This window comes from Cyphomyrmex costatus, unplaced genomic scaffold (assembly GCF_001594065.2).
Source record: "Cyphomyrmex costatus isolate MS0001 unplaced genomic scaffold, Ccosl1.0 scaffold129, whole genome shotgun sequence".
NCBI lineage: Eukaryota > Metazoa > Arthropoda > Insecta > Hymenoptera > Formicidae > Cyphomyrmex > Cyphomyrmex costatus.
The window spans coordinates 115,662-142,316 of NW_017275271.1; the positions used below are offsets into that span (position 1 = coordinate 115,662).

The 26,655-nt window shown below is 35.5% G+C and overlaps 1 protein-coding gene across 1 annotated transcript in view; it reads right to left on the reverse strand.

The window, feature by feature from the left end:
• trp (transient receptor potential) overlaps positions 1 to 26,655 on the reverse strand; it is a 225,954-nt gene that overhangs the window by 12,881 nt on the left and 186,418 nt on the right. Inside the window, exons 15-19 of the mRNA XM_018550779.1 lie at positions 26,144 to 26,267; positions 25,879 to 26,074; positions 24,157 to 24,321; positions 20,667 to 20,889; positions 19,866 to 20,288 (exon numbers count right to left, since the gene is read on the reverse strand). Of these exons, the coding sequence (XP_018406281.1) occupies positions 19,866 to 20,288; positions 20,667 to 20,889; positions 24,157 to 24,321; positions 25,879 to 26,074; positions 26,144 to 26,267 (1,131 nt within the window). The remainder of the gene's footprint in view (positions 1 to 19,865; positions 20,289 to 20,666; positions 20,890 to 24,156; positions 24,322 to 25,878; positions 26,075 to 26,143; positions 26,268 to 26,655) is intronic.

The following is a 26,655-nucleotide window of genomic DNA, read 5'->3' on the forward strand; positions in this document are numbered from 1 at the left end:
GGGGGGGGGGATGAAAGTTACTTCTCGTGGAAAGTTTAACGTTTCTGAACAGGGAAAAGTGTAGAATAGTACTCAATATCATACATGTATAGCATACGTTACAACTATGATTGTTAATAACTTTTTAACGAAGGACGAGCGACGGCTAATACCTGCCGGAGGTTACTCAGGGTCATGACCTTGACAACATATGTCAAGGTCAAGGTCATCGGAAGGTGGTCCCCTTTTGTAAAGGTTTACCGAATTTTCATATAAGATCTTACTGTTACCTACGATTGTTTTGTTTTAATTTATGATTACAGATACATTGGTTTAATATAAGATCTTTCCATCTTTTATTATCAATGTTATTCAATAATAAAGAAAATCGAGGAGTTGGTGATATTTTTATGATTTGACTGCATATATGGAAGGAGAGATTCAATGAATTTTCCTTTTTTTTTTGGACGTCTGAAGATGACTCAATCCTTGGAGTCGAAACTAGTTGCGTTTTTTACAAATTTGCGTTTTTATCATTCTTATAACATCATAAGCGGCTAAGTACTTCTAATTTATTTATTGTATTTCAATTATTTCTATGTATATACACAGTTAATGTTATTTAAATGTTTTAACCGCTTTATTTTATTTTATTTACTATCTGACTCTTATTGTCCTTTCGTTGTTAGATTATTATTTTATATTAAGTAAAATATTACGTACATTAAATAAACCATTAAGTAAAACGTTACGTACATTTTTGTTCTGTTATATCTTATATATCGCTTGAATATGAAGTTATGTACACTTAAATCGTATTTCTCGTGTCATTTCTTTTGTAAGCTTCAAAATCATAATTTGAAGGTCTCATAATAATCTTATAAATTAGTCAAATCCGGAAAAGTCTTTTTTGTTTGGACATATGCTTGCATTTATTTATATATATATATGTGAAGAAAGAATCTACGTAGTATGAATATTTGAGGAATTCTTATGCCGGTTTGAACTTTTCGGACTTCTTTGTGCTTTCTCTTTTATTCTGGAAAAGGATTTTTTATTACATTCATTTTTTATTTACGAAATGAGTGTTCCGGTAACTCTAGCATCCCCTTAATGTATACTATTAAAAAAACAATTGACTTCACACAATTGGAAACTTAATCACAAAATTAAATGGTTTTCAAATAGTGACAAGCAATTTATTCGACATTGCATTCGATACGAATTTCATCAAGGAAAAAGCGCTGCTAAAGCATATAAATTAATTTGTTGTGTTCTTGGAGACAATGTTGTATCGTTGTATCCAAAAGTACGTGAGTTTTGGTTTAGGCGATTTTAAAGAGGATGATTTTGATGTTAGTGATAGAGAACATAGTGATGCTCTTCAGAAGGTTACAGATAATCAATTGCAAGCATTATTCGATCAAAACTCATGTCAAACACAAAAAGAACTTGCACAGCAACTTCCTAGATAGCCAAACCTGCCAAAAGCACACGTTGCAAACAGGCCCGGATTAAAGAGTTGAGGGGCCCGGGGCTATTTAACTTTAGGGGGCCCTTCTTTTCAATCTTTTTAAAAAAGATGATCACGTCTATACGTAAAGCAGTATAATTAGTTTATTTAATCCAAAACAATAAACATTAAAATTGAATCACATAATGATTAGAGACAAATATATAAACAAATAAATATGATGAAGAAATAGGCCTAGAGACAAATAAATAAATTCATACATTTGTGACGATGCATCCCCCATCGTCCCTGGCATTAATAACCGGCCGGACGCCGCTGCATCGCCACGCGGTGCAGCGATGAGGGCGCATAGCGCCCGATAAAGTAATAAAACATAATTCACAGGTACGCGACAGCAACCGTTACCGAGGACCGCCGAGTCCCGCCGAACTCGCTCAACGCACGGAGTTCCCCACCACGCGGCGACACTGTCAAACGCCGCAAAACGGTGAAGCGACGGGAAAACGCGAGGCGAGTCGAAACGATACGAGCGCGACAAATGTGGTAAAATAAAACATCGCGCTCACGAGAAAATGGGGACATTCCGTCTCCTGCTCCGGCACGAAAATCATCTCCGAAATCCCAGAAAAGCTTATCCGCAGACAACGAGCCAGAGCGTACTCTAGCCCGGTCGAGTGTTCTCGACAAAGCACGATATAAGCCTTCCTTCCAGTACCGCTAGGCGCAAAACAGGGATAGTGCGTACTCTATCTCTGTCGGGAGTTCCCGACAGCCAACCCGGTACAAGGTACGGACTCCGAGTTGACGCCCGGGGTAGAGGGTACTCTGCCTCCACCGAGAGTTCTCGGTCGTCAACTCGAGTCACTAAGATCTGCATATTCTGCCGCTGCGGTTGACCCACAGTAGCCCGGGGTGGAGTGTTCTCCGCCTCTACCGAGTGTTCTCGGTCGTGGGTCATCGTACGCGCGCAACGATTTAAGCCGCGACCATCCGCGGGCATATAACATCCGCGATACCGTCGCACACAGATTTCGCGTATCGATTTCAACGAACATCAGCTGATCGCGAAACACGAGCCGTCTCGGCAGACGATATTGAAAAAAACCAAGTAAATACGAGCCGGCCTTTAAACGGCCCGGATTAGCTCGCGCCGCGAAGAAATATATCTCCGGCATAGGCAACACAAACACACCGGCGCCGAACGCCGTCATACACGCACACACACGCACACGCACACGCCGGCTTCCCAAACAGCTACCGCACCGTGTGCATCATTGTAAATATACACACACACCTAGCTTATAAGGAATCCGCCGCAATCTCTGTTACACACCATCATACACACAGTCTATACACACTTCATTTCAGACACAACATTGTATATAGAAACACTTTCATTCCTCACATAATAAATCAACGCTTTATTTTAATACTCGTACATCTGAGATTTTACTTGCACTCTCCCACCGATCGAACCTCTTTTGAATCCTGCGACGACTAATCCGACGAGCTGCATCCGCGCATCCAAAAGTTAGGTCATTACACATTCTTTAGTTAAACTTTTTTTTCTCAATGTTAATTTTACAAAATCTTGTACTAAATTATTAAAATCAATCGTTTTTAGTAATTCAGATTCGATTGCTAAGCGAGTTAAAGATGTTATCTAATCATTAAGATGTTATCGTAAAGTTGTTAAAACGCAACACTACGAAAATTACCGTAATAATATCACGAGTTAAATTATCTAGCAATTTAATAATTTTTGATGCTCTTTACGCATCTTATAATGATCTTAATAATACTGAGTGACAAATTTAAAATCTGTAAATAATTAATATTTATTGCGAATAATATTACCTCGGCCAGCAGTCGAACCCGGATCTCTTACATTCCGTGCGAGCGTCCTTAGTTAGACCACTGAGGCCTTAGTAATATTCTTTGCAATAATCGGTCTAACTATGATCCAGCTTGACTGTTTAAAGGCATTTGCTTATTGGTGTTTCACACATGTACAGTCCTATAAGATTTAATAATTAATTGTTTACTTGATAATGTTAAAATAAATATAATGAAGGAAAATTTCGAATATTGATTATTTGAGCAAAACAAATAAAAACATTTTTAATAAATCTTTATGAATTGTACAGTTTTATAATTATAAGCCTTGGAGCTTAAAATAATGACAAAAATTAATAAAATAATATGTGTAGAAGGGCTACGCGAGCCAGAAAACAAATAATAAAATATTTTTAATAATTTTGAAAACATTTAATATAAGACAAAAATTCGAAAGGTACATAGAAAACGTAAACAAAAGTTAGACTAAGAATTAAATATAAACAATAAAACATAACAGACGTTTCGACCTCTCTTAGGTCATTTTCAGTGTTTAAACGTGTAAAATATTTAAAAAATTATGCATTACATATAAATTTTCTAAAAAAACTAAAATGCGAGATGGTAGCATTTTTAGCGATGTTTTTCGTCACAAAATAGTGTCGTTGTTGTGAGTATTAAAATAATTGTGTAGAAGTTACCAACTTTAATATAGAGGTGTCAAGTTTTTAAAAAAGTCAATGGATAAATCTTCTCTTTTTCTTCATTGTCGGGTAGTTCATCATTATAGCAAATCTCATGGATAGTATGCCAATAAGAAAGTCATTCTCATGAAGAGAAATGGTGAGATCGTAATGCGGAACTACAATTGTACAATATAAAATAATAGAAGTTATACTACACAATACAAATCCAGATACCACATAAATTCACATTCGTTCGACATATATAAATACCTATTTTATATGAAAATGACTTCAATATTAGCAATCAATGTTGTTGAATCGTCCGTATAATATTAGAGTAAAATCAAATAAAACATTGAATAAATTTAATTGGTTATAGAAACTTAAAACAGCGATATGGAACAGATGTTGTCACATAAAGACGATATAAACTAATCTAATGATGATTTTCAGAAAAATTGGAGAAGGAGAATTGTAAAAAGGGATATAATATTGTAGGAGAGAAGGAAGAAAAGGAGAAGGGGAAATTAAGAGGGAGAAAGAGATTGTATTATTTGAGAATAGGTGTCTGGCAAATTTTCGGTATCATTTTGTCTATTTATGCCATGTTTTTGCTTTTTAATGTGGATCATTTCAGATATTAGTCTTTTATTGTAAGAAGTTTCATTATCTAAAATTTTTTCTTCATTCCATTTGAAATTGTGACTCAAGCTTGTGCGATGGTCGGATATGACTGATGGAGAACCAGTCCTTTTTTTAATGTCTGAAATGTGCTCATTTATTCCAGTATTTAATTTACGTTTTGTTCGACCAACGTAGCTTGCATCACAATTGTCATAAGAGATTTTATAAACAACATTTTGATTAGATAATAACTCAAGTTGATCTTTGCCTCTCTTTATGAAACTTTTGAGTGTATTTGGTATGGAGTAAGCTAGTTTGCAGGTGAATTTGCTTGTAATCGGTAAAAAACTTTCAGAAATAGATTTTACATAGGGTACTGAAAAAAACTTATCATTAGAGTTATCATTGTGTAAAAAGTTATTATTATGTATATAAGATTTTATTCTGTTAGTGATAGTATAAAAGATAAAAGGAAGAGGATAACTATTGTTGAGAAGTATATTAATGGCTTCAATTAAGTTTTTTTGGTGAAATTGTGGATGAGACAAACGAATTATTGGTAAATATCTAGAAAAGGGGAGCCCCCTCCGATGATCTTGACCTTGACATATGTTGTCAAGGTCATGACCCTGAGTGACCTCCCGCAGGTTTTAGGTGGCGGTCGCTGTCCGTTAAAAAGTTATTAATAAAAAAAGTTTCAAAATTAACGTATTATTTCTGCCATATATGTATTATAACAAGTACTATTTTACATCTCCTTCCGTTTAGAAACGTTAAACTTTCCACGCGAAGTAACTCTCACCTCCCCCAACCCCCTGCGAAGGGGCACACGACTTCTACGATTACGTGCGTGCGTGTGTGTGTGTGTGTGAATTATATTGCCAAGAAAATAAAAATTCCTCAAGATGAATTTATTAATGCAATTAATTTGGTATTAAACTCAACCCTTTTTTCATTTAACAACAATTGTTACAAACAAATTTTTGGCAGTCCAATGGGTTCACCTCTTTCTCCTATACTTGCAGATATAGTAATGCAAGACCTTGAAATGTCTGCAATTAGTAAATTACCTAAAAAACCGTTGTTCTACTATCGATATGTGGATGACATCATTTTGGCACTCCCTTCGGACGGCATTGTTGATACACTAAATATATTTAATTCTATACACAAAAGATTACAGTTCACCATGGAAGTTGGCACGGATAATACCATAAATTTTCTTGATACAAGAATTATTGTGGAAAATCAGAAAATCATATCTGGAGACATGGTAGTGTCTCGGCGCTAAGCCAAGCGCCGCGGTACTGCCGTGCCTCCTTTACGCGAATCTGATGAATTCGGGGGTTGAGCTGATCAGATCTCGGTAACGGTTGAACTGATCAAGTTCTACATACGCTCAATCGATAGCAAATACTTAAATTTTATAATAAAAGTGCTTTTATTCTTTTTCTACGTGCCCTACGAGCGGAGATATCGCGACGCAAAGGCCGGATCTGTGAATTTTCACATCGTTTTTTTCTTAAGATACGTCGTCGACCACATTCCACGCATTCCATTTGATGTCCTTTTGACATTTTTGGCACAAGAGGCAAATGTAGCGCTAGTTGTATACGATAATGTGACTGTGAAGTGCGCGCGATTTGATATCGATCGAGATTGTCATTAGCGCCGAGACACTACTGTATCTCCAGATAATTATTAATTAATTAATAATTTTTAGTAAATATATTCAATATATTTAAAAAAAAGAGATCGAGATTGTCTTTGATTGAGGAACTGCACTGTCGAGGAAGTGAGTGTCTATGTAGGCGTTCGCCTTCGAGGAAGTGAATATCTAGATGTTTGTCATCGAGGAAGTGGGTGTCTAGGTGTTCGCCGTCTCATTCTGACAAGCGATATGATTTGATGTCTTCAGATTGCAAGAGGCAAATGTGGCATTAGTTTAGTGTTAACCGTTAAATTCGATGACTACTCAGGTTAGAAAAAGTTTAGAAAATCTGTCACATCGATGGCACAGAGGAACACGTAAGTGAAGTTATTATAGAATAGAATATCTCATGTACCTTTAAAAGATTCGTTATTTATTAGGATATTCTTGTAAAGGTATATTAACCGTTAAATTCGATGACTACTCAGGTTAGAAAAAGGTTAGAAAATCTGCCACATCGATGGCACAGAGGAACACGTAAGTGAAGTTATTATAGAATAGAATATATCTCATTTACCTTTAAAAGATTCATTATTTATCAGGATATTCTTGTATTCAGATTTATGGAAAGCAAATGCCTCAAAAGTGAAAGAAATGAAAAGAATACAAAAGAATTGAAAAGATATACCTTTATCTGGTATAGTTTTTCCTATTCCTATTTTCTATTAATTATATTACTTTTAAATCCTTGCCTTTCCTTTTCAGGACTTTTCTTTCAACAAATCTAAAAATAAAATACAGCACAAATAAACAATTCTTTTATAATTATAATGAATAGATATGACATATTATAAAACTTATCTGATACGATATTGAAGAAAAATATTTTTAATTCCACGAGCCAGAAGCGTGCTTGGTGCAATCCTCATTACTTACTTAATTCTAATAACATGTATCATTTGTATAAAAAATTGGTATATGTAATTGTCGGCGCCAATTAAGTTAAATTCTATCTTTAAAAACCTAAGATAAGAGGAACTATCCTTACACTTCTTTATCCTCATTATATATTTAATTCTATTGACATATACCATTTGTATAAAAAATCAAGTTTTTTCAACAGAAATCTTTTTTTACAAATCATACATATCATTAGAATTAAGTAAATAATGACGATAATATCACGTAGGTTTTTAAAGATGGTAAAATTTTATTTTCAGATTTAATTGATTAATGCAACTATCTAACGTGATTGGTTCATGTTGAAATTACCAAGCATGCTTCTGGTTCGTGGAATTGTTGAATATATTTCTCTTCAATATTGTGTCAGATAAGTTTTACAATTTCTATAAATAGTTATCATGGTGAAGATGTAGCATCTCAATTGATCGCTGAAGTTAAGTAGTGATAAGTGATCACATAGATAGGTATTTTGAAAAAATTTTCTACAAAGTATGGGACAGCATGTACTATTACTATATATTAAAAGGGAATAAAAACTAATTTTTTTTAAGATTAAAAATAATTTCGAATGATTTTAATTTTAATTTTAATCAAAAAATTAAAATTTTTTTCTTAATGTATTGGGGGTCCCTATTTTCGTGGGGTCTGGGGCTACAGCCCCATCAAGCCCCCCCTTAATCCGGGCCAGATTGCAAATTTATGCTACATATATTATAGCTGCGTTCGGCAATGCAAATCTGAGGCGTCGGAGTGCTCTTTTTCTATAGTGCACGTGACATATGCTATAATGTAAGAGTACTCCGACGCCTCAGATTTGCTATTACCGAACGCAGCTAATAATGGCAAAAATCGAGCAGCAGTCGAACACGGTTTACCGTTTCAATATATAGCGTTAATAGAAATACAGCAAAAATAGAGCAAACCTGCGTCATAATACACTAGCAAAAATTCTGTAAAAATTCATCGAACATTACCGAAATAAAGCAAGCAGAATTCGAGCATTACATGCTGGCAAAATTAATTAACAAAAAATAGATCAAAACTTGATATAAAACATGATGACATGTTAAATCAGCAAAATGTAATTAAAAATCTGGCACACTTATTGTCATATTATGACAGCAAAAAAGCGGTAAAAACACCGTATGACTTGACATAATTAAGTACTGATAGCAAAAACGCAGCAAAAATTGCCGTCACGTTGTGACGTTTTTGCTGTCAGTACTTGATTATGTCAGATTGTGCTGTGTTTTTACCGCGTTTTCGCTGTGATAGCAAATAATGATTGATTTTTGTTGTATTTTTATCGTTGTGTTAAGTTGGCAGGATAAGCTGTTAGAAACTAAGCTTAATGAGGAAGCAGCAGCTTGATATCTGCTGTAACATCATGATTAAGTTTGTTGGCATACTGCTAGCAATTTGCTATCTGGGTTGGAGTTACTCAACCAGATATTTCAATTCGTTTACAGCAGATGGGAAAGATACTGAAGGAAGGAAAGTGGGTGCCGCATGCATTAAGTGAAAAAAACAAAAATGATCGTCTTGAGAAGTGTTTGAATCTGTACAAAAAACAGCATAGAAAATCTTTGTTGAGGAAAATCGTGACTGGTGATGAAAAGTGAATTTTTTACGATAATTCTAAAAAGAGAAAACATTATGTGGGTTCAGGTCAACCCACTATACAACGCCAAAACGCAACATCCACAGCAGCAAAGTTATGCTATGCATCTGGCAGAACGTGTGAAGTGTGTGCTATATTATGAGCTGCTCCACCCGAATGAAACGGTTAATAGTGATCGCTACAGTCAACAATTGATTCGTTTAAATTAAGAAATCGAATGACATTAGGTATCCATTTACTGGCAAAGGAAACGTCCCGTGAAATTGCTGCATGACAAAGCTAGGTCTCATGTTGATAAATCATAAACCTGTGAAGGAAATGTTGCTAGCGTTTGGTTGGGAAATTCTATCCCACCCGGCGTATAGCTCAGACATAGCTCCTTCAGATTATCATTTATTCTGGTCAACGCAAAACGCCTTTTGTCCGGTGTACACTTTCGAACATTTGAAGAAGTGCGAAAATGGGTGTATAATTTTATCACATCGAAAGACGAAACCTTCTTCGCTTCTGTAATTCGCAAGCTACCCGAAAAATAGTTAAAGATCATAGATAATGACGGGGATTATTTTGATAATTAAGTGTGTTTTCGTTTCTAAATAAATAAATATAAAAAAATAATTAATATAAAACAGGACTACGAGCCAACATTAGTTAAAATATAAAGGTCTTAGTAATAAACTGTCATTAATTAAAAATAAATAAATATAAAGTTTAATAAAATTCAAAAACAGACGTTTCGACCTTAATTAGGTCATTTTCAATGTTAACGATGTACAAACAATGATAATATAAAAATTCAAACGAAACATATGTAAAAACCTCAATCAAATACGAAAAACATGTATATAATTTCTGTGATATGGGTATTTTCAATCTCACTCGCTGTTGAAAACATAATTATATCGGCGTGCAAGAGTCCATCAACAAAGCAAGACATCAAATAATGTAAATTGTGACTCCACATTTCTAAATCAAATAGTAATAAAACAATGTCAGTAATAGATAAAAATAATAAAAAAAGAAATATAACGAACATATAATATAAGAGTCAACCGATCAGTAAAAAAGTCAATTCACAAGGCAATAAATTGAAATGAATATAATGTAAAACTACAACGAAAGTCACTTATATCCATTTTGTTAATTTAGTAACAAATAAATTAAAAAAAATCAATTACCTTGTAATTGCATCAATATAACAATTATAATTAATATAAGTTAGAACAATGCGAAGAGAGACCCATTTTAAGATGTTGACAATAAACAATTTAAAATCAGAATAACCGAACATCTCAAGTACAAAGGAAATACAAATGGAAATAAGGGGAAAAATTAGGAAGGGGTAAAAGTGTAATGAAGTGGGAATAAAAGTGAAAAAGATAAGGAAAATTACGAAGGAGAAAGAGAGTTTATTATCTGAGAATAAGATTCTGGTAAAGCCTCTGTATCATTTTGTTTATTTAGACCCTGTTTTTGCCTTTTGATGTGAATCATTTCAGACACCAATCTCTTATTATAAGAAGATTCAATGTCTAAAATTTGGACATCATTCCATTTAAAATTGTGGTCAAAGTTAATACGGTGGTCGGTAATAACAGAAGGAGAACCTGTCCTTTTTCTAATGTCAGACATATGTTCTTTTAGTCTGGTACTTAGTTTCCTTTTTGTTTGACCAACGTAGCTGGCTTCACAATCATCACAGGTAATCTTATAAATAACATTGTTATTAGAAAGATGTTCTAATTTATCTTTACCTCTTTTAATAAAGCTTTTTAAGGTGTTAGGAATTGAAAAGGCTAATTACACTGAAACATGCTGGATATGGGAAGGAAACTTTCAGATATGGATTTAACGTAAGGTATTGTAAAATATTTATCTTTCACATGAAAATTCTGAATATTCTGTTGGTTATGTATATGATATTTAATTCTTTGATCAATGGTGGAGAAAATAAGGGAAAGAGGATAGGAATTGTTTAAAAAAATTTTTATGGCTTCTGTTATATTATACAAAATAAATATTCTTCCCAGGTCAAATAAATAATGAGCTATATTTGTTGTTACTATTCAATAAATTTATTACAATCAGTAGAAATTAATTCGGAACGTTTCGACTTTACAAAGTCATCATCAGCCGCATAAACCCCAATCTAATTAATAAGCTTACATATCAAACGCAAAAAAACCAAATCAAAATTACAAAACTCGCAAATTCTCCAATATATACATTACATCCTGACAATCGCAAAATTTTTTTGAAACGATATAATCGCTCCAATGTTTGATGGTAGTAGTCAATTTACTTGAACGATGAAAAAACCCGTTATAATCCATTCTTCGTTTTTAGATGAGGAAGATTAATCCAAATGAAATTTCCAGTCCATTAGTCAAAGTTAAAATACACGGAGCCAATACATGGATATCATGCCGTCAGATTTGTATACAGGGTGTCATTAATCGAGCGGATCACTTCTCAGGAGCAGGTAGAGTAGACCGAACTGAGTCGAAAAGTCTTATACCATTTTTCAGTTGACGCAATATTTAACGAGATATTAATTTTTAAATATAACCGAATAAGCGCGTTCGTCCGGCCTACTACTGCCAAGCGTGTACGCCTGTCAATCGCTCTCTACGCGCGCGAATCGCGAGGAGTGGGGATAGGCTGGCAGGCGCACCGCGGAGGCTCGCGGCGGTGTACGCGGCGCGGGACGCTTCCCACTCCCAGCGCGCCAAGCTAACAAAATGGCGGATATTCGGCGCTTTATAAATAATATCTTGAAAATTGAGAAAATGTATACCGGCGTGGTTTCCCAGATAGTAAAATGCTAACAGTATGTCAACAGTATACCAGTAAACTTGATCATGACGTTACAGCAGATATCAAGCTGCTGCTTCCTCATTAAACTTAGTTTCTAACAGCTTAGTCTGCCAACATAATACAACGATAGAAATACAACAAAAATCAATCATTATTTGCTATCACATCGTGTCACGACAGCGAAAACGCGATAAAAACGTTTTTGCTGTTAGTACTTAATTATGTCAGGTCGTGCGGTATCTTTGCCACCTTTTTGCTGTCATGATATGACAACGAGTGTGCCAGATTTCTAACTATACATTTTGTTGATTTAACATGTCGTCATGTTTTATATCAAGTTTTGATATATTTTTTGTTAATTTATTTTGCCAGCATGTAATGTTCGAATTCTGCTTGTTTTATTCCGATAACGTTTGTTGAATTTTTACAGAATTTTTGCTAGTGTATTACAGGTCTGCTCTATGGTATTTTTGCTGTATTTCTGTTAGCGTTATACTGAAATGGTAAACCGTGTTCGACCGCTGCTCGATTTTTACCATTATAATACGTAGCATAAATTTGCAATGCGTGCTTTTGGCAGGTTCGGCTACCAGAAGAAACTTTATTGCTGCTTACAATTTTGCTTGGAAGCACGAGAAGAAAAATGCACTGCCGGTGAGAACAGAAAGATGTTTGACTCACGCATCGCCGCGCATGCGCGATCTAAGCAAGCTCGAGGCTGCAGAAAAGTTCAGGGGGAGACCGGCAGTAAGTGGTTGCGGGACGCGGTGAGGTAACGGAGTTATCGTGAGATGGCTGAAGTGTATTTTAAAATTGTTTTATCGAGAGAATATTCTTTGTGAAGAGAATCGGTACTGACTAAAATTTGCGTCCTCTCTTAGTACTGGAGAATGATATATTTTTTTGTATGACGCTACTCATGTTCATGAAAGTTCGGACACCCGCATAAATTTCATCGAATAATTATGTAAAAGATTAAGACACTATAAAAAAGCAATTGTATTGTTTTTAAAATATATTTTAAATCACTTTTACATACTAGTAATTGCAAAAGTTTTATAAATCTTTTTTAACTTTATATGCCAAAATGTTTTATCTTTATTTCATAAAACATCGATAGTATATTCGGTAAATTTCAAAAATTCGCGAGTCAAGAAATAATTTCTTTTGTGGCAAGGAACTGATAGAGCGCTATCATTTCCACACCACCTTGCGGTAGATAGCATGGCGCATTTTTTTTAAAGTGGTATCCCCAGTAGGTCTAATCCACTCTTGCATTTTAATGCAAGAATTGTTCGAAGTGCCTTCCTCGTTCTCGCAAACAGAGATCGGCTCTTCGAGTAATGTTGCGCGTAGAGCGGTGCGCCATTTCTGGCGTAATGGTATTGAAAGCTGCGACAATTGCTTGTCGCATCTCAGCTTCAGTACCATCACGATTATGCTCGACTAAATGTTTGATGTGACCCCAAACGAAATAGTCGAGCACGTTAAGATCCGGCGACCGCGCCGGCCAAGTGATTGGGCCACGTCGACCTATCCACCTGTCCGGATAGCGCGTATCTAAAAAATTGCGTACGTACCGTGCAAAATGCGCAGGAGCCCCGTCGTGTTGGAAAATGAGTTGCTCCCGATCCCGAAGAGGAACGTCTTCGAGAAGGGCTGGCAACTCGTTTTCCAAAAAATTGACGTAGATCTCTCCTGTTAAACGTGGCGGGAGAAAAAAGGGACCAATCTGAAAATTGTTACAAGTGTGACTAATAATGCGAGAGAGAGAGAGAGAGAGAGATAATTTTTTTAAATCATAAGCTTATTATTATTTACGACTTGGTTCGCTATTACTCCTGCCCACACGTTTATCGTCCAACGGTACTGAAACGCACCTTGCCGAACAACGTGCGGATTTTCATCTGCCCAGAATAAATGATTCCGGGAGTTGAACACGCCATTCGGTGTGAAGGATGCTTCGTCCGTCCACAGGATGCGGTCGGGAAAAAGGTCATTCCGCCGACACTGCGCGAGCAATCCTACATTACATTCCGCCGTTAATATTTCTTAAGAAAACAGCAAGAATATTATGATAAAAATAATGAAAATACCTTCACAAAAGCAGATGCGCGGCAATAAATCTCGCTCAAGAAGTTGCTGCACCCGCTGAAAGTGATACGGGTGCAGTTGGTTCTCGCGTAGAGTACGGTGCACCACAAATCGAGAAACCCCGAGCGCATGAGCCGCACGGCGTATACTATTCCTGGGGTTCTCCTCGAATGCTTCCAGGATTCTCTCCTCCACGTTTACGCGAACGCGCATTCTGCCACCATTGTGGTGTGGAATCCGCAACACGGATCCTGTCTCCCGTAAACGTCGGATACATCTTAAGATGACGTTATACGTAGGATGTGCGCGTCCAGGAAATTGTTCTGCGTAGAGACGGGCGGCAAACCGAGCATTTCTACCAGCTTCACCGTACACAATTACCATATCAGCGTACTCTTGAGCACTATAATTTTCCATCTCGTACGAAGTGTCGTTTAAATAAACACATCGCGATTACGCAGACCAATGACCGGCACGAGTGGCGATGTTCATATGTTAACAATTTCTTTTGTTTCCGTCTAGCGCTACTCCGAATTTAATGTGTCTTGATAAACAAACACGACACTGCGCCCATTTCGTGCAAGATGGAAAATTATAGTGCTCAAGAGTACGCTGATATGGTAATTGTGTACGGTGAAGCTGGTAGAAATGCTCGGTTTGCCGCCCGTCTCTACGCAGAACAATTTCCTGGACGCGCACATCCTACGTATAACGTCATCTTAAGATGTATCCGACGTTTACGGGAGACAGGATCCGTGTTGCGGATTCCACACCACAATGGTGGCAGAATGCGCGTTCGCGTAAACGTGGAGGAGAGAATCCTGGAAGCATTCGAGGAGAACCCCAGGAATAGTATACGCCGTGCGGCTCATGCGCTCGGGGTTTCTCGATTTGTGGTGCACCGTACTCTACGCGAGAACCAACTGCACCCGTATCACTTTCAGCGGGTGCAGCAACTTCTTGAGCGAGATTTATTGCCGCGCATCTGCTTTTGTGAAGGTATTTTCATTATTTTTATCATAATATTCTCGCTGTTTTCTTAAGAAATATTAACGGCGGAATGTAATGTAGGATTGCTCGCGCAGTGTCGGCGGAATGACCTTTTTCCCGACCGCATCCTGTGGACGGACGAAGCATCCTTCACACCGAATGGCGTGTTCAACTCCCGGAATCATTTATTCTGGGCAGATGAAAATCCGCACGTTGTTCGGCAAGGTGCGTTTCAGTACCGTTGGACGATAAACGTGTGGGCAGGAGTAATAGCGAACCAAGTCGTAAATAATAATAAGCTTATGATTTAAAAAAATTATCTCTCTCTCTCTCTCTCTCTCTCTCTCTCTCGCATTATTAGTCACACTTGTAACAATTTTCAGATTGGTCCCTTTTTTCTCCCGCCACGTTTAACAGGAGAGATCTACGTCAATTTTTTGGAAAACGAGTTGCCAGCCCTTCTCGAAGACGTTCCTCTTCGGGATCGGGAGCAACTCATTTTCCAACACGACGGGGCTCCTGCGCATTTTGCACGGTACGTACGCAATTTTTTAGATACGCGCTATCCGGACAGGTGGATAGGTCGACGTGGCCCAATCACTTGGCCGGCGCGGTCGCCGGATCTTAACGTGCTCGACTATTTCGTTTGGGGTCACATCAAACATTTAGTCGAGCATAATCGTGATGGTACTGAAGCTGAGATGCGACAAGCAATTGTCGCAGCTTTCAATACCATTACGCCAGAAATGGCGCACCGCTCTACGCGCAACATTACTCGAAGAGCCGATCTCTGTTTGCGAGAACGAGGAAGGCACTTCGAACAATTCTTGCATTAAAATGCAAGAGTGGATTAGACCTACTGGGGATACCACTTTAAAAAAAATGCGCCATGCTATCTACCGCAAGGTGGTGTGGAAATGATAGCGCTCTATCAGTTCCTTGCCACAAAAGAAATTATTTCTTGACTCGCGAATTTTTGAAATTTACCGAATATACTATCGATGTTTTATGAAATAAAGATAAAACATTTTGGCATATAAAGTTAAAAAAGATTTATAAAACTTTTGCAATTACTAGTATGTAAAAGTGATTTAAAATATATTTTAAAAACAATACAATTGCTTTTTTATAGTGTCTTAATCTTTTACATAATTATTCGATGAAATTTATGCGGGTGTCCGAACTTTCATGAACATGAGTAGCGTCATACAAAAAAATATATCATTCTCCAGTACTAAGAGAGGACGCAAATTTTAGTCAGTACCGATTCTCTTCACAAAGAATATTCTCTCGATAAAACAATTTTAAAATACACTTCAGCCATCTCACGATAACTCCGTTACCTCACCGCGTCCCGCAACCACTTACTGCCGGTCTCCCCCTGAACTTTTCTGCAGCCTCGAGCTTGCTTAGATCGCGCATGCGCGGCGATGCGTGAGTCAAACATCTTTCTGTTCTCACCGGCAGTGCATTTTTCTTCTCGTGCTTCCAAGCAAAATTGTAAGCAGCAATAAAGTTTCTTCTGGTAGCCGAACCTGCCAAAAGCACGCATTGCAAATTTATGCTACGTATTATAATGGTAAAAATCGAGCAGCGGTCGAACACGGTTTACCATTTCAGTATAACGCTAACAGAAATACAGCAAAAATACCATAGAGCAGACCTGTAATACACTAGCAAAAATTCTGTAAAAATTCAACAAACGTTATCGGAATAAAACAAGCAGAATTCGAACATTACATGCTGGCAAAATAAATTAACAAAAAATATATCAAAACTTGATATAAAACATGACGACATGTTAAATCAACAAAATGTATAGTTAGAAATCTGGCACACTCGTTGTCATATCATGACAGCAAAAAGGTGGCAAAGATACCGCACGACCTGACATAATTAAGTACTAACAGCAAAAACGTTTTTATCGCGTTTTCGCTGTCGTGACACGATGTGATAGCAAATAATGATTGATTTTTGTTGTATTTCTATCGTTGTATTATGTTGGCAGACTAAGCTGTTAGAAACTAAGTTTAATGAGGAAGCAGCAGCTTGATATCTGCTGTAACGTCATGATCAAGTTTACTGGTATACTGTTGACATACTGTTAGCATTTTACTATCTGGGAAACCACGCCGGTATACATTTTCTCAATTTTCAAGATATTATTTATAAAGCGCCGAATATCCGCCATTTTGTTAGCTTGGCGCGCTGGGAGTGGGAAGCGTCCCGCGCCGCGTACACCGCCGCGAGCCTCCGCGGTGCGCCTGCCAGCCTATCCCCACTCCTCGCGATTCGCGCGCGTAGAGAGCGATTGACAGGCGTACACGCTTGGCAGTAGTAGGCCGGACGAACGCGCTTATTCGGTTATATTTAAAAATTAATATCTCGTTAAATATTGCGTCAACTGAAAAATGGTATAAGACTTTTCGACTCAGTTCGGTCTACTCTACCTGCTCCTGAGAAGTGATCCGCTCGATTAATGACACCCTGTATACAAATCTGACGGCATGATATCCATGTATTGGCTCCGTGTATTTTAACTTTGACTAATGGACTGGAAATTTCATTTGGATTAATCTTCCTCATCTAAAAACGAAGAATGGATTATAACGGGTTTTTTCATCGTTCAAGTAAATTGACTACTACCATCAAACATTGGAGCGATTATATCGTTTCAAAAAAATTTTGCGATTGTCAGGATGTAATGTATATATTGGAGAATTTGCGAGTTTTGTAATTTTGATTTGGTTTTTTTGCGTTTGATATGTAAGCTTATTAATTAGATTGGGGTTTATGCGGCTGATGATGACTTTGTAAAGTCGAAACGTTCCGAATTAATTTCTACTGATTGTAATAAATTTATTGAATAGTAACAACAAATATAGCTCATTATTTATTTGACCTGGGAAGAATATTTATTTTGTATAATATAACAGAAGCCATAAAAATTTTTTTAAACAATTCCTATCCTCTTTCCCTTATTTTCTCCACCATTGATCAAAGAATTAAATATCATATACATAACCAACAGAATATTCAGAATTTTCATGTGAAAGATAAATATTTTACAATACCTTACGTTAAATCCATATCTGAAAGTTTCCTTCCCATATCCAGCATGTTTCAGTGTAATTAGCCTTTTCAATTCCTAACACCTTAAAAAGCTTTATTAAAAGAGGTAAAGATAAATTAGAACATCTTTCTAATAACAATGTTATTTATAAGATTACCTGTGATGATTGTGAAGCCAGCTACGTTGGTCAAACAAAAAGGAAACTAAGTACCAGACTAAAAGAACATATGTCTGACATTAGAAAAAGGACAGGTTCTCCTTCTGTTATTACCGACCACCGTATTAACTTTGACCACAATTTTAAATGGAATGATGTCCAAATTTTAGACATTGAATCTTCTTATAATAAGAGATTGGTGTCTGAAATGATTCACATCAAAAGGCAAAAACAGGGTCTAAATAAACAAAATGATACAGAGGCTTTACCAGAATCTTATTCTCAGATAATAAACTCTCTTTCTCCTTCGTAATTTTCCTTATCTTTTTCACTTTTATTCCCACTTCATTACACTTTTACCCCTTCCTAATTTTTCCCCTTATTTCCATTTGTATTTCCTTTGTACTTGAGATGTTCGGTTATTCTGATTTTAAATTGTTTATTGTCAACATCTTAAAATGGGTCTCTCTTCGCATTGTTCTAACTTATATTAATTATAATTGTTATATTGATGCAATTACAAGGTAATTGATTTTTTTTAATTTATTTGTTACTAAATTAACAAAATGGATATAAGTGACTTTCGTTGTAGTTTTACATTATATTCATTTCAATTTATTGCCTTGTGAATTGACTTTTTTACTGATCAATTGACTCTTATATTATATGTTCGTTATATTTCTTTTTTTATTATTTTTATCTATTACTGACATTGTTTTATTACTATTTGATTTAGAAATGTGGAGTCACAATTTACATTATTTGATGTCTTGCTTTGTTGATGGACTCTTGCACGCCGATATAATTATGTTTTCAACAGCGAGTGAGATTGAAAATACCCATATCACAGAAATTATATACATGTTTTTCGTATTTGATTGAGGTTTTTACATATGTTTCGTTTGAATTTTTATATTATCATTGTTTGTACATCGTTAACATTGAAAATGACCTAATTAAGGTCGAAACGTCTGTTTTTGAATTTTATTAAACTTTATATTTATTTATTTTTAATTAATGACAGTTTATTACTAAGACCTTTATATTTTAACTAATGTTGGCTCGTAGCCCTGTTTTATATTAATTATTTTTTAAATTTATTGAGCCTTGTTATTTACATATTTTTTTAATAAATATTAAATTTTATTAAGATTAAAAACGCTTTAAAACTTATTTGTACACCTTATAAAAAATATCGGTTGCGGTCAAAAAACGTTTTGAAGGGGTGAAATTACTCCTTACGTGTACAACACGGTTTTCAGCTTTTCCCGTTAAAACTATTTGAGATATAAAAAAATGTTTTATACAAAGTTTTGCAACAAAATTAGTTGTATTTATTCGCGTTTTTAGAATAATTATTTAGAACAATTTTTTTTTCGAAAATTTTGAAAAAAGTTGTTAAATAATTATTAATTAATTAATCCCTTCAAACCGTTTTTTGGCCGCAACAGATATTTTCTAAATTTATCTCTTTATGTAAGCTACAAATTCACAAAGTTTCATTAAAATCAAAATTGACATTTCGAGAAGTTTCGTTGCAAGTCTCTTTCTTTTCTTCAGTCTGACAGCAATAAAACTTGATTAATAATTTATATATTATGAGGTTCTTAGAAAGTAAACATTGGAAAGATTCAAGATTAAAAAAATTCTTATGCAATTATTTCGAAGTTAAATAAACATCAGAATTGTGAAGTATGTACATGTAAATTTGTTAAATTTTTAATAAGAAAATTGAGTCAAATTTGGAAAAATTCATAGAAAAGAATCATTAAAAAAGAATCAAATGCAAGATGCAATCTGGAATTTATTTTGATGTCTCTATACATAAAGTTTCAATTGAAAACCAAAAATGAATCAGAGAATACCCATGCCATAGCAAAGAATTTAAACATAAATTTACCATTGGGCTGCTCATCCGGTTGCTTCTTACTTAGCATGAACTTGGCGTAGGCTATTCTAGTAATCGGAGTGAAGTCCGAGAGATTCGGATTATAGTCGAGTAGCCGTTTTGGATCCATGGACGCTAGGTCAGAATTCGGCTGGTGTTGCAGCTGGCGACGTAAACTACGCCGGGTTTGACGTTGCACCGCTTCATTTGTACTTCCGATAGGATCCATGGCAATGGTGCTTTGCCTTACTACGGCGTTCCAGTCCTTTTTACCGGCTCCGCTCCCTTTCCGTCCAATCGCCTTTGCAATTTGACTGAACACGTCCTTTGGCTCTTTTTCGCTTTGAATAACAGCTTGCACAATGCCCTCCACAATACCAATCTGGAAATCTTTCTGGAGTCGACGTTCCATCACTCTGCCTTTTTTTCCGGGTACTTTAAAAGTATAGAAAATTATATTTTGTAAGTGTATTTTAAAATGCATTAAAGCTAGTACTCGCAATGATCTGCACATTTGGGACCGATTTCATAGGCGAATTGATCTGAAGGTCTATTGAAAAAAATCCATGTAAATTTCCAGTTACAAACTGTAAATGTAATTTTTGTATAAAATTACATGAATTTATTTTTCAGTGTAAGTCTTTAAAAATCTTTTGAAGTAAAAATTAAGCCAATCTTGAAAAAAGAGTGAAAATTTGTTACTCTTGAACAAAAGAGGTAAGAGGTAGATGTTCGTTCTTTTTTTAGAGTAAAATTTTTATTTTTTTTTTTAGAGTAAGAAATGATAGGTTTATTACGTGTAAGTATACTGACTATTTGTTTCTTCTTTGTCGAGTGTTGGTGTGCACATTCCGTTTTTCCTAAGGATATCGACTAGATCATATCGAAAACTTGAAATATCCTGGCGAATTTCTCTGACATCATCCTCCGTGATACCGAACTCATCCCGTTTCGTTTGTTCTGCCGTTACGTAACGACGTATAAGTAGACGTACTACAGTGTTATGTCGAGTCATAGCTTTCTCTCGAGATTTTTTCTGAAATAAAATAGTTTTGTTTTGATAAATCTTTAGATTAAGGACCCTCCCAATGACTTTGACCTTGATATATATTGTTAAGGACATGATTCCGAATAACCTCCAACAGGTTTTAGCCATCGTTCGCCCTTCATTAAAAAGTTATGAACAAAAGAAAGTTCCAAAAATAACGTATCATTTCTGCCATATATGTATGGAACTCTTACCCCACCTTTTCCTCTGCGAAAGAGCTCGCACCTACCATGTCGTTTTAAGCCCATGGCACATAGAAAAACGTAAGGCCGTAAACGTAATCAGTAAGCGAATTGACCAATCACAGTTGAGAACGTAAGCAGTCGCCGCTTACGTTCTCAACTGTGATTGGTCTATTCGCTTACTGATTACGTTTATGTTGGGCTTTATGTTGTAAAGTGTATACGTAAAAGCAGTAAGTTCTGCTCCCTCCCCTCTGCGGGAGGACTCTACTACTGTTAAAAATAATCTAATCTAATCCATTTGTTGCTGTGAAGTAGTTCTCATTTCGTGTAGAAAGTCGAAATACACGTGCAACAATATAGGCATCAAGAAGACTAGAACCAGGATGGAACCAGGAGAGTAAACTAGCGTGGTGGGGGTAGGTCAAAAAACGTCCGCGGTTATTCACACAATGCGCAGTGGCATTGCACATTGTGTGAAAGTTTGCGCATGCGCGCATCGGTTATAACCAAGTTCTTTGTTCTTAAACTTCTTCGATTTTCTTTTTCTTGAGGATTGAAACAATTTCGAACACAGCACACTCGCTCGGTCATCGTAAGTCACATAGGATAAATTTTTGGCACGTTTTATCTTTTTTAATTCAATCAAACAGAAACAAGGTTTGTTTGACATGCGCAGTCACGAATTGAAAACGACTATCAGAGCGACAGAGTAGAGACAACCGCTCCATGGGACATTAAGGACAATATTATCGCGTACGTAAAACGGCGGAATGTTAGCTATTGGTTGGATATCTTCGATACGCGAATACGCGTGTATACGGCGATACGCGCCATGGGACGGCACCCTGACTCCAGCCTAACAGTAGTGTAAGAAATTTCTAGAAGTATATGTTTCGTTATTATGTATCGGTAGAATTGTCTTACGTTATTGCCTTATATGGGCATATTCTGAAGCGACAGTATATGTTTATGTTGATCAGCTCTGCGAACAAAGACGAAAACGTCGAATCAGCTGTGATCACGTGATCGGAGCATGACCTTCGAGAATATTCGGGAAATAGCAAGTGCTCCGAGAAGAGACGCGAGGCAAGCACTCGAAAAGTAGCCGTTGACTTGAAAGGTAGTCACTACGCGGAAAGTAACCACGGGCAGGTGCAAAGCCGTAGCGAAGCACTTGTTCGAATTCGTATTCGGGTCGTTCGTGGGCTTGATGCCTATAGTCTTTCCCTTGAGGAATATTTGTAAAACGCATAATCGCGGTGTTTAGCATTTGGAGCGTGTGACCGCGCCGTCAGTTTTGGTGCGTAACCGTGCGCAATTTGTTCTTCTGTAACGCGCTGTGTGTGAGTATCTGTAACAGCTGCGTCACTTACATCTGTTTTGACTTCGGTGAATAATAAAACAGTTTCTGTGTTATAGTGTTAAACAAAAAAGTGTTTTATTGCTAACAATCACCTGACAAACAATTCCTTTGAAAATAAATATCCTACAGTAGTGTGGGGCCCCCCCTGCAGAGGGGACGGAACCTACTGCATTCACGCATACACTTTGATTCTTTATGGAATTTTATTTTACTGCGAATTATTTTTTTTTTACATAAGTAATTCCATAAAGAATCAATATTGTCAATAATAGTAAAGAATTATTCATATAAATGCATATTTAATAATAACAGAATTCTAGAAAGGAAACAACTGTACTAATTATATTCTTAGATATGTGTATATATATATATTACTGATTTAGAACCTTAGAAGACAGAATAGAGAATCACTACTTTGCATGAAGTATTTGCACGTTCTCTAAACGTGTATCTTTATAAACTGTACGGACGATGGGAACTTAGGGGAGAGGGTTAGAGTTGCTTCGCGTGGAAAATCAAAACATGTGTGCAAAATTGTAGTTAATATTGTATATACAGAAATAAGACGTTATAGTAGGGGAGGATTTTGAGATTTACTCGAGCGCGTTAGAATAACATAAAGGGGGAAAGCTTGCACCCTAATAAGAACCCCCACCAAATATTAAACCTCTATATAGAGCCGGGGGTCCAGGGGATTAGTAAATAAAAAAAATCGATCGTTCGAAAACTCGAGCGCGTCAGATTAAGGTATGGTGTGTTAATTACATGTAGAAAAGTGTACATTTCAAAAATCTGATGCGCTGGAGGAAATTTTTTTTTCCCCTTTTTTTTGACCCCTTCCTACAGCTAACCCCACCACGTAAACCGTCAGATTAATATTTATCCGTTATCAGAAACACATGGGTCGCTTACACTATTAATATCTGACACGCTCGAGTATTTCATTGTCACTGTTTTTTTTGATAGCCTGTACACGCTCGCCCCACCACTGAAACGGCATACATCATATAACCTTTTTTTCTTTTTAGCATCTAATCTTCACAATCCAATAGGTCCCCACGACGCTCGAGTAAATCCACATTAAGCCTCTCGGCCTCCCCTACTATTATTTTTGAAACTTTCTTTTGTTCATAATTTTTTAACGAAGGGCGAGCGACGGAAAAAACCTGTTGGAGGTTACTCAGGATCATGTCCTTGAGAACCCAATGTTTAAGGTCAAGAACATTGAGGGGGTCCCCTAATCTAAAGATTTATCTTATTTTAATATAAAAAATTGTTATCAATTGCAAAATGCGTTGACTTTGATATTAATAAAAAAGAGTTATCTAATGTACGCATTCTTTCAGCCGGCGTGAATACAATTAAACGTTACAACTTTCAAAATTATCAACAAAATTGTTAATTTCTTAGGAGATTCTTTCTTCTATATATTGTATTATTTTTAATTAAAAGTCTGTAAAAATGAAATCCATTTAAAATTGATTGAAGAATACAATTTTGTTATTTTACTTTTTGTAATAAAGAGAGAATATAATTCGTCAAAAGCTTCTTATTTATAATTGTTCAATGTAAAACGTACACAAAAATTAATTATAGTATCAAATAAGTCTTGTAAGTTTTGTTAGAAAATGTAAATGAAATAAATAAAATTAATGAAAAGGACATTCTGTTATTTCGAAATACTTTAGATAGATAAAAATTATTTACTATAAAAGATCTTGTGGAACGATCGCTGCCTTCACATTTGAATAACTTTCGGAAAGTTTTATTTGTTGGAATCATATTAAATGGTGGTGGTACAGTATCGCCATCCTCGAAATAACTCATCCATAAATGGCTCCTGGCAAATTTCCATTCTGTATCAGATCTTTCCTAAAAATAAACAATTAATGTGAGATGTTAAACGCCAATTTTAAGGAATATTATATATAAATTAAATATAAACGTATAGAAAGTTTTATAGCAATAAATATATATTAAATAGCAAAATACATCTAGTAGCTCTACCGACTCTTATTAATAGCGTTTAACAAATTAAATAATTATACTCTAAAAAATTAATTAAAGACAAAGAGATTTATATGGTCAAATTAAAGGTAAAATTTACGAACTTATTTCAGAGAAAGGAACAAATGAACGCAATTCTCCATTTAAATGTTATTTATTATTATATCTGAGATGTATAAAGAATTAATTTGTAATATACATTATACAATTTAAAATATACTACTCAACAAAATTGAAATATCACCTATTCTACTCTACAAAAATAGACAAATTTCGAGATAGAATAACTTCGTCAAAAATCATCATATCGAGATTTTTTAAAAAACATTTTAAAGTTCGAAATCTACTTTTCAGATCGGTACTTTAAAAAACGGTATTACTGATATTTCATAAAGTTACACAAACATAAATGGAAATGCATCAGATCTCAAAATTTTTTACTGTGAAGTTGCACGGCGCGAATTAAAAATTGTGTACAAATTTGGTTTACAGCTTTCGAAAGAGTGAATCTTTACCTTTTGCTTTTTTTCGACCTCTGTACGATATTTTTCACGGAGTTACTTAACGTTGAAGTAAAAATGATCTCTTTTGCTTCGTAAATTTCGTATAAAATTTTAAGATTTGATGCATCTTCATTTATGTTTGTGTAACTTTATAAAATATCAGCAAGACCGTTTTTTGAAGTACCGATCTGAAAAGTAGAGATTTCAAGCTTTAAATGCTTTTTTCAAAAATGTCGATACGATGATTTTTGACGAAGTCATTCTATCTTGAAATTTGCCTATTTTTGCAGAGTGGAACAGGTGATTTAATTTTGTTGAGTAGTGCATATAAATTCTTTGTTATTAAAAACAAATTAGAAAATTTCGTATATTTTGCGATTTGTTATGATTCCGTGATTTCTAAAGCCCATTCTACATTGGTCGTATCGTAGCATCGTAAGCGTCGTGAGACTTCTAATTGACACGTCGGATTGGCTGTTGTAACAAATTTGTGACCTGCGACGTCTACGATACGACCAATGTAGAATGGGCTTAAGGAAACAATCTGCTATATTTTAGTCTAGTTTTTTTCAAAATACTTTGCCCTATACACTAAACTTAAACGAGACCATTTACGTGTTTCTCTCTTCGATAATAGAAAACCTTTGTACATATTTTTAATTTTTATGTTCAAAATTTCAAATTAAATTTTTTTACATCTTAAATATAAATGTAAAAGAAAGCTTCAACGAAAATCTATTTAAATAATTTAAAAGGAAATATATCCTTATTGAGAGAAATTTAGAGAGAATTTTTCTTTTCTAAAATAAATTCGCAAATTTTCTCTTCAATTTATCCATACAGACACTCTGCCCTTTCTTGAATAATCTTTATTTATATTTATTCTGACAAGATATTTTTAAAAATTAACTGATTCTACCGAAATAATTTGATAAGAATTAGACATCATAGCGATCAACATATTCAATAGCACAATAATGTTTATCACGGAATAAGAACCAAACATGAGGAGCGCCCAGAATCTTGTGAAGCTCTTAATGCCTGTCAGGTCGAACGACATTAAATCAATCATACCAAAACTTGCCCAAAAGAGAGATTGTGATGTCTCGAACAAGCTGAAAGCATGAATCAAATTTAAAAATCTCTCAGCTGTGGAAATAAATACCTATTTTCGGCTTTCGTACTTGGCAAATCTTCTCCATATAGAGCACGCTTTCTCCTGATTATCGAAATCCGGCAGCTCATCGGATGCGTGATAGCATTTCTTTTTTTCTAAGTCCGCATAATACCACATCAACTGATTCATGCCTAAAAGACAAAACATAAATTTAAAACAAAACATTGTCCTATTTTACGTTTTTTTTTGTTTTGCATAGATCGTACTGAACCAGAAGATTATCAGTATTGTCTGAGAAGTAAAAATGAGATGATTTTTGGTAAATGTGTCGATGAGGGGACCCCCCTCCAATGACTTTGATCTTGACATATGTTGTCAAGGTCATGACCCTGAGTAACCTCCAACATGTTTTAGCCGTCGCTCGTCTTTCGTTAAAAAGTTATTAACAATCATACTTTTAAAATAAACGTATTATTTCTGCTATGCATGTATGATATGAAGTACTAATCTACACCTTTTCCTGTTCAGAAACGTTGAACTTTCCACGCGAAGTAACTTTCACTCCCTCCCCCCCCCCCC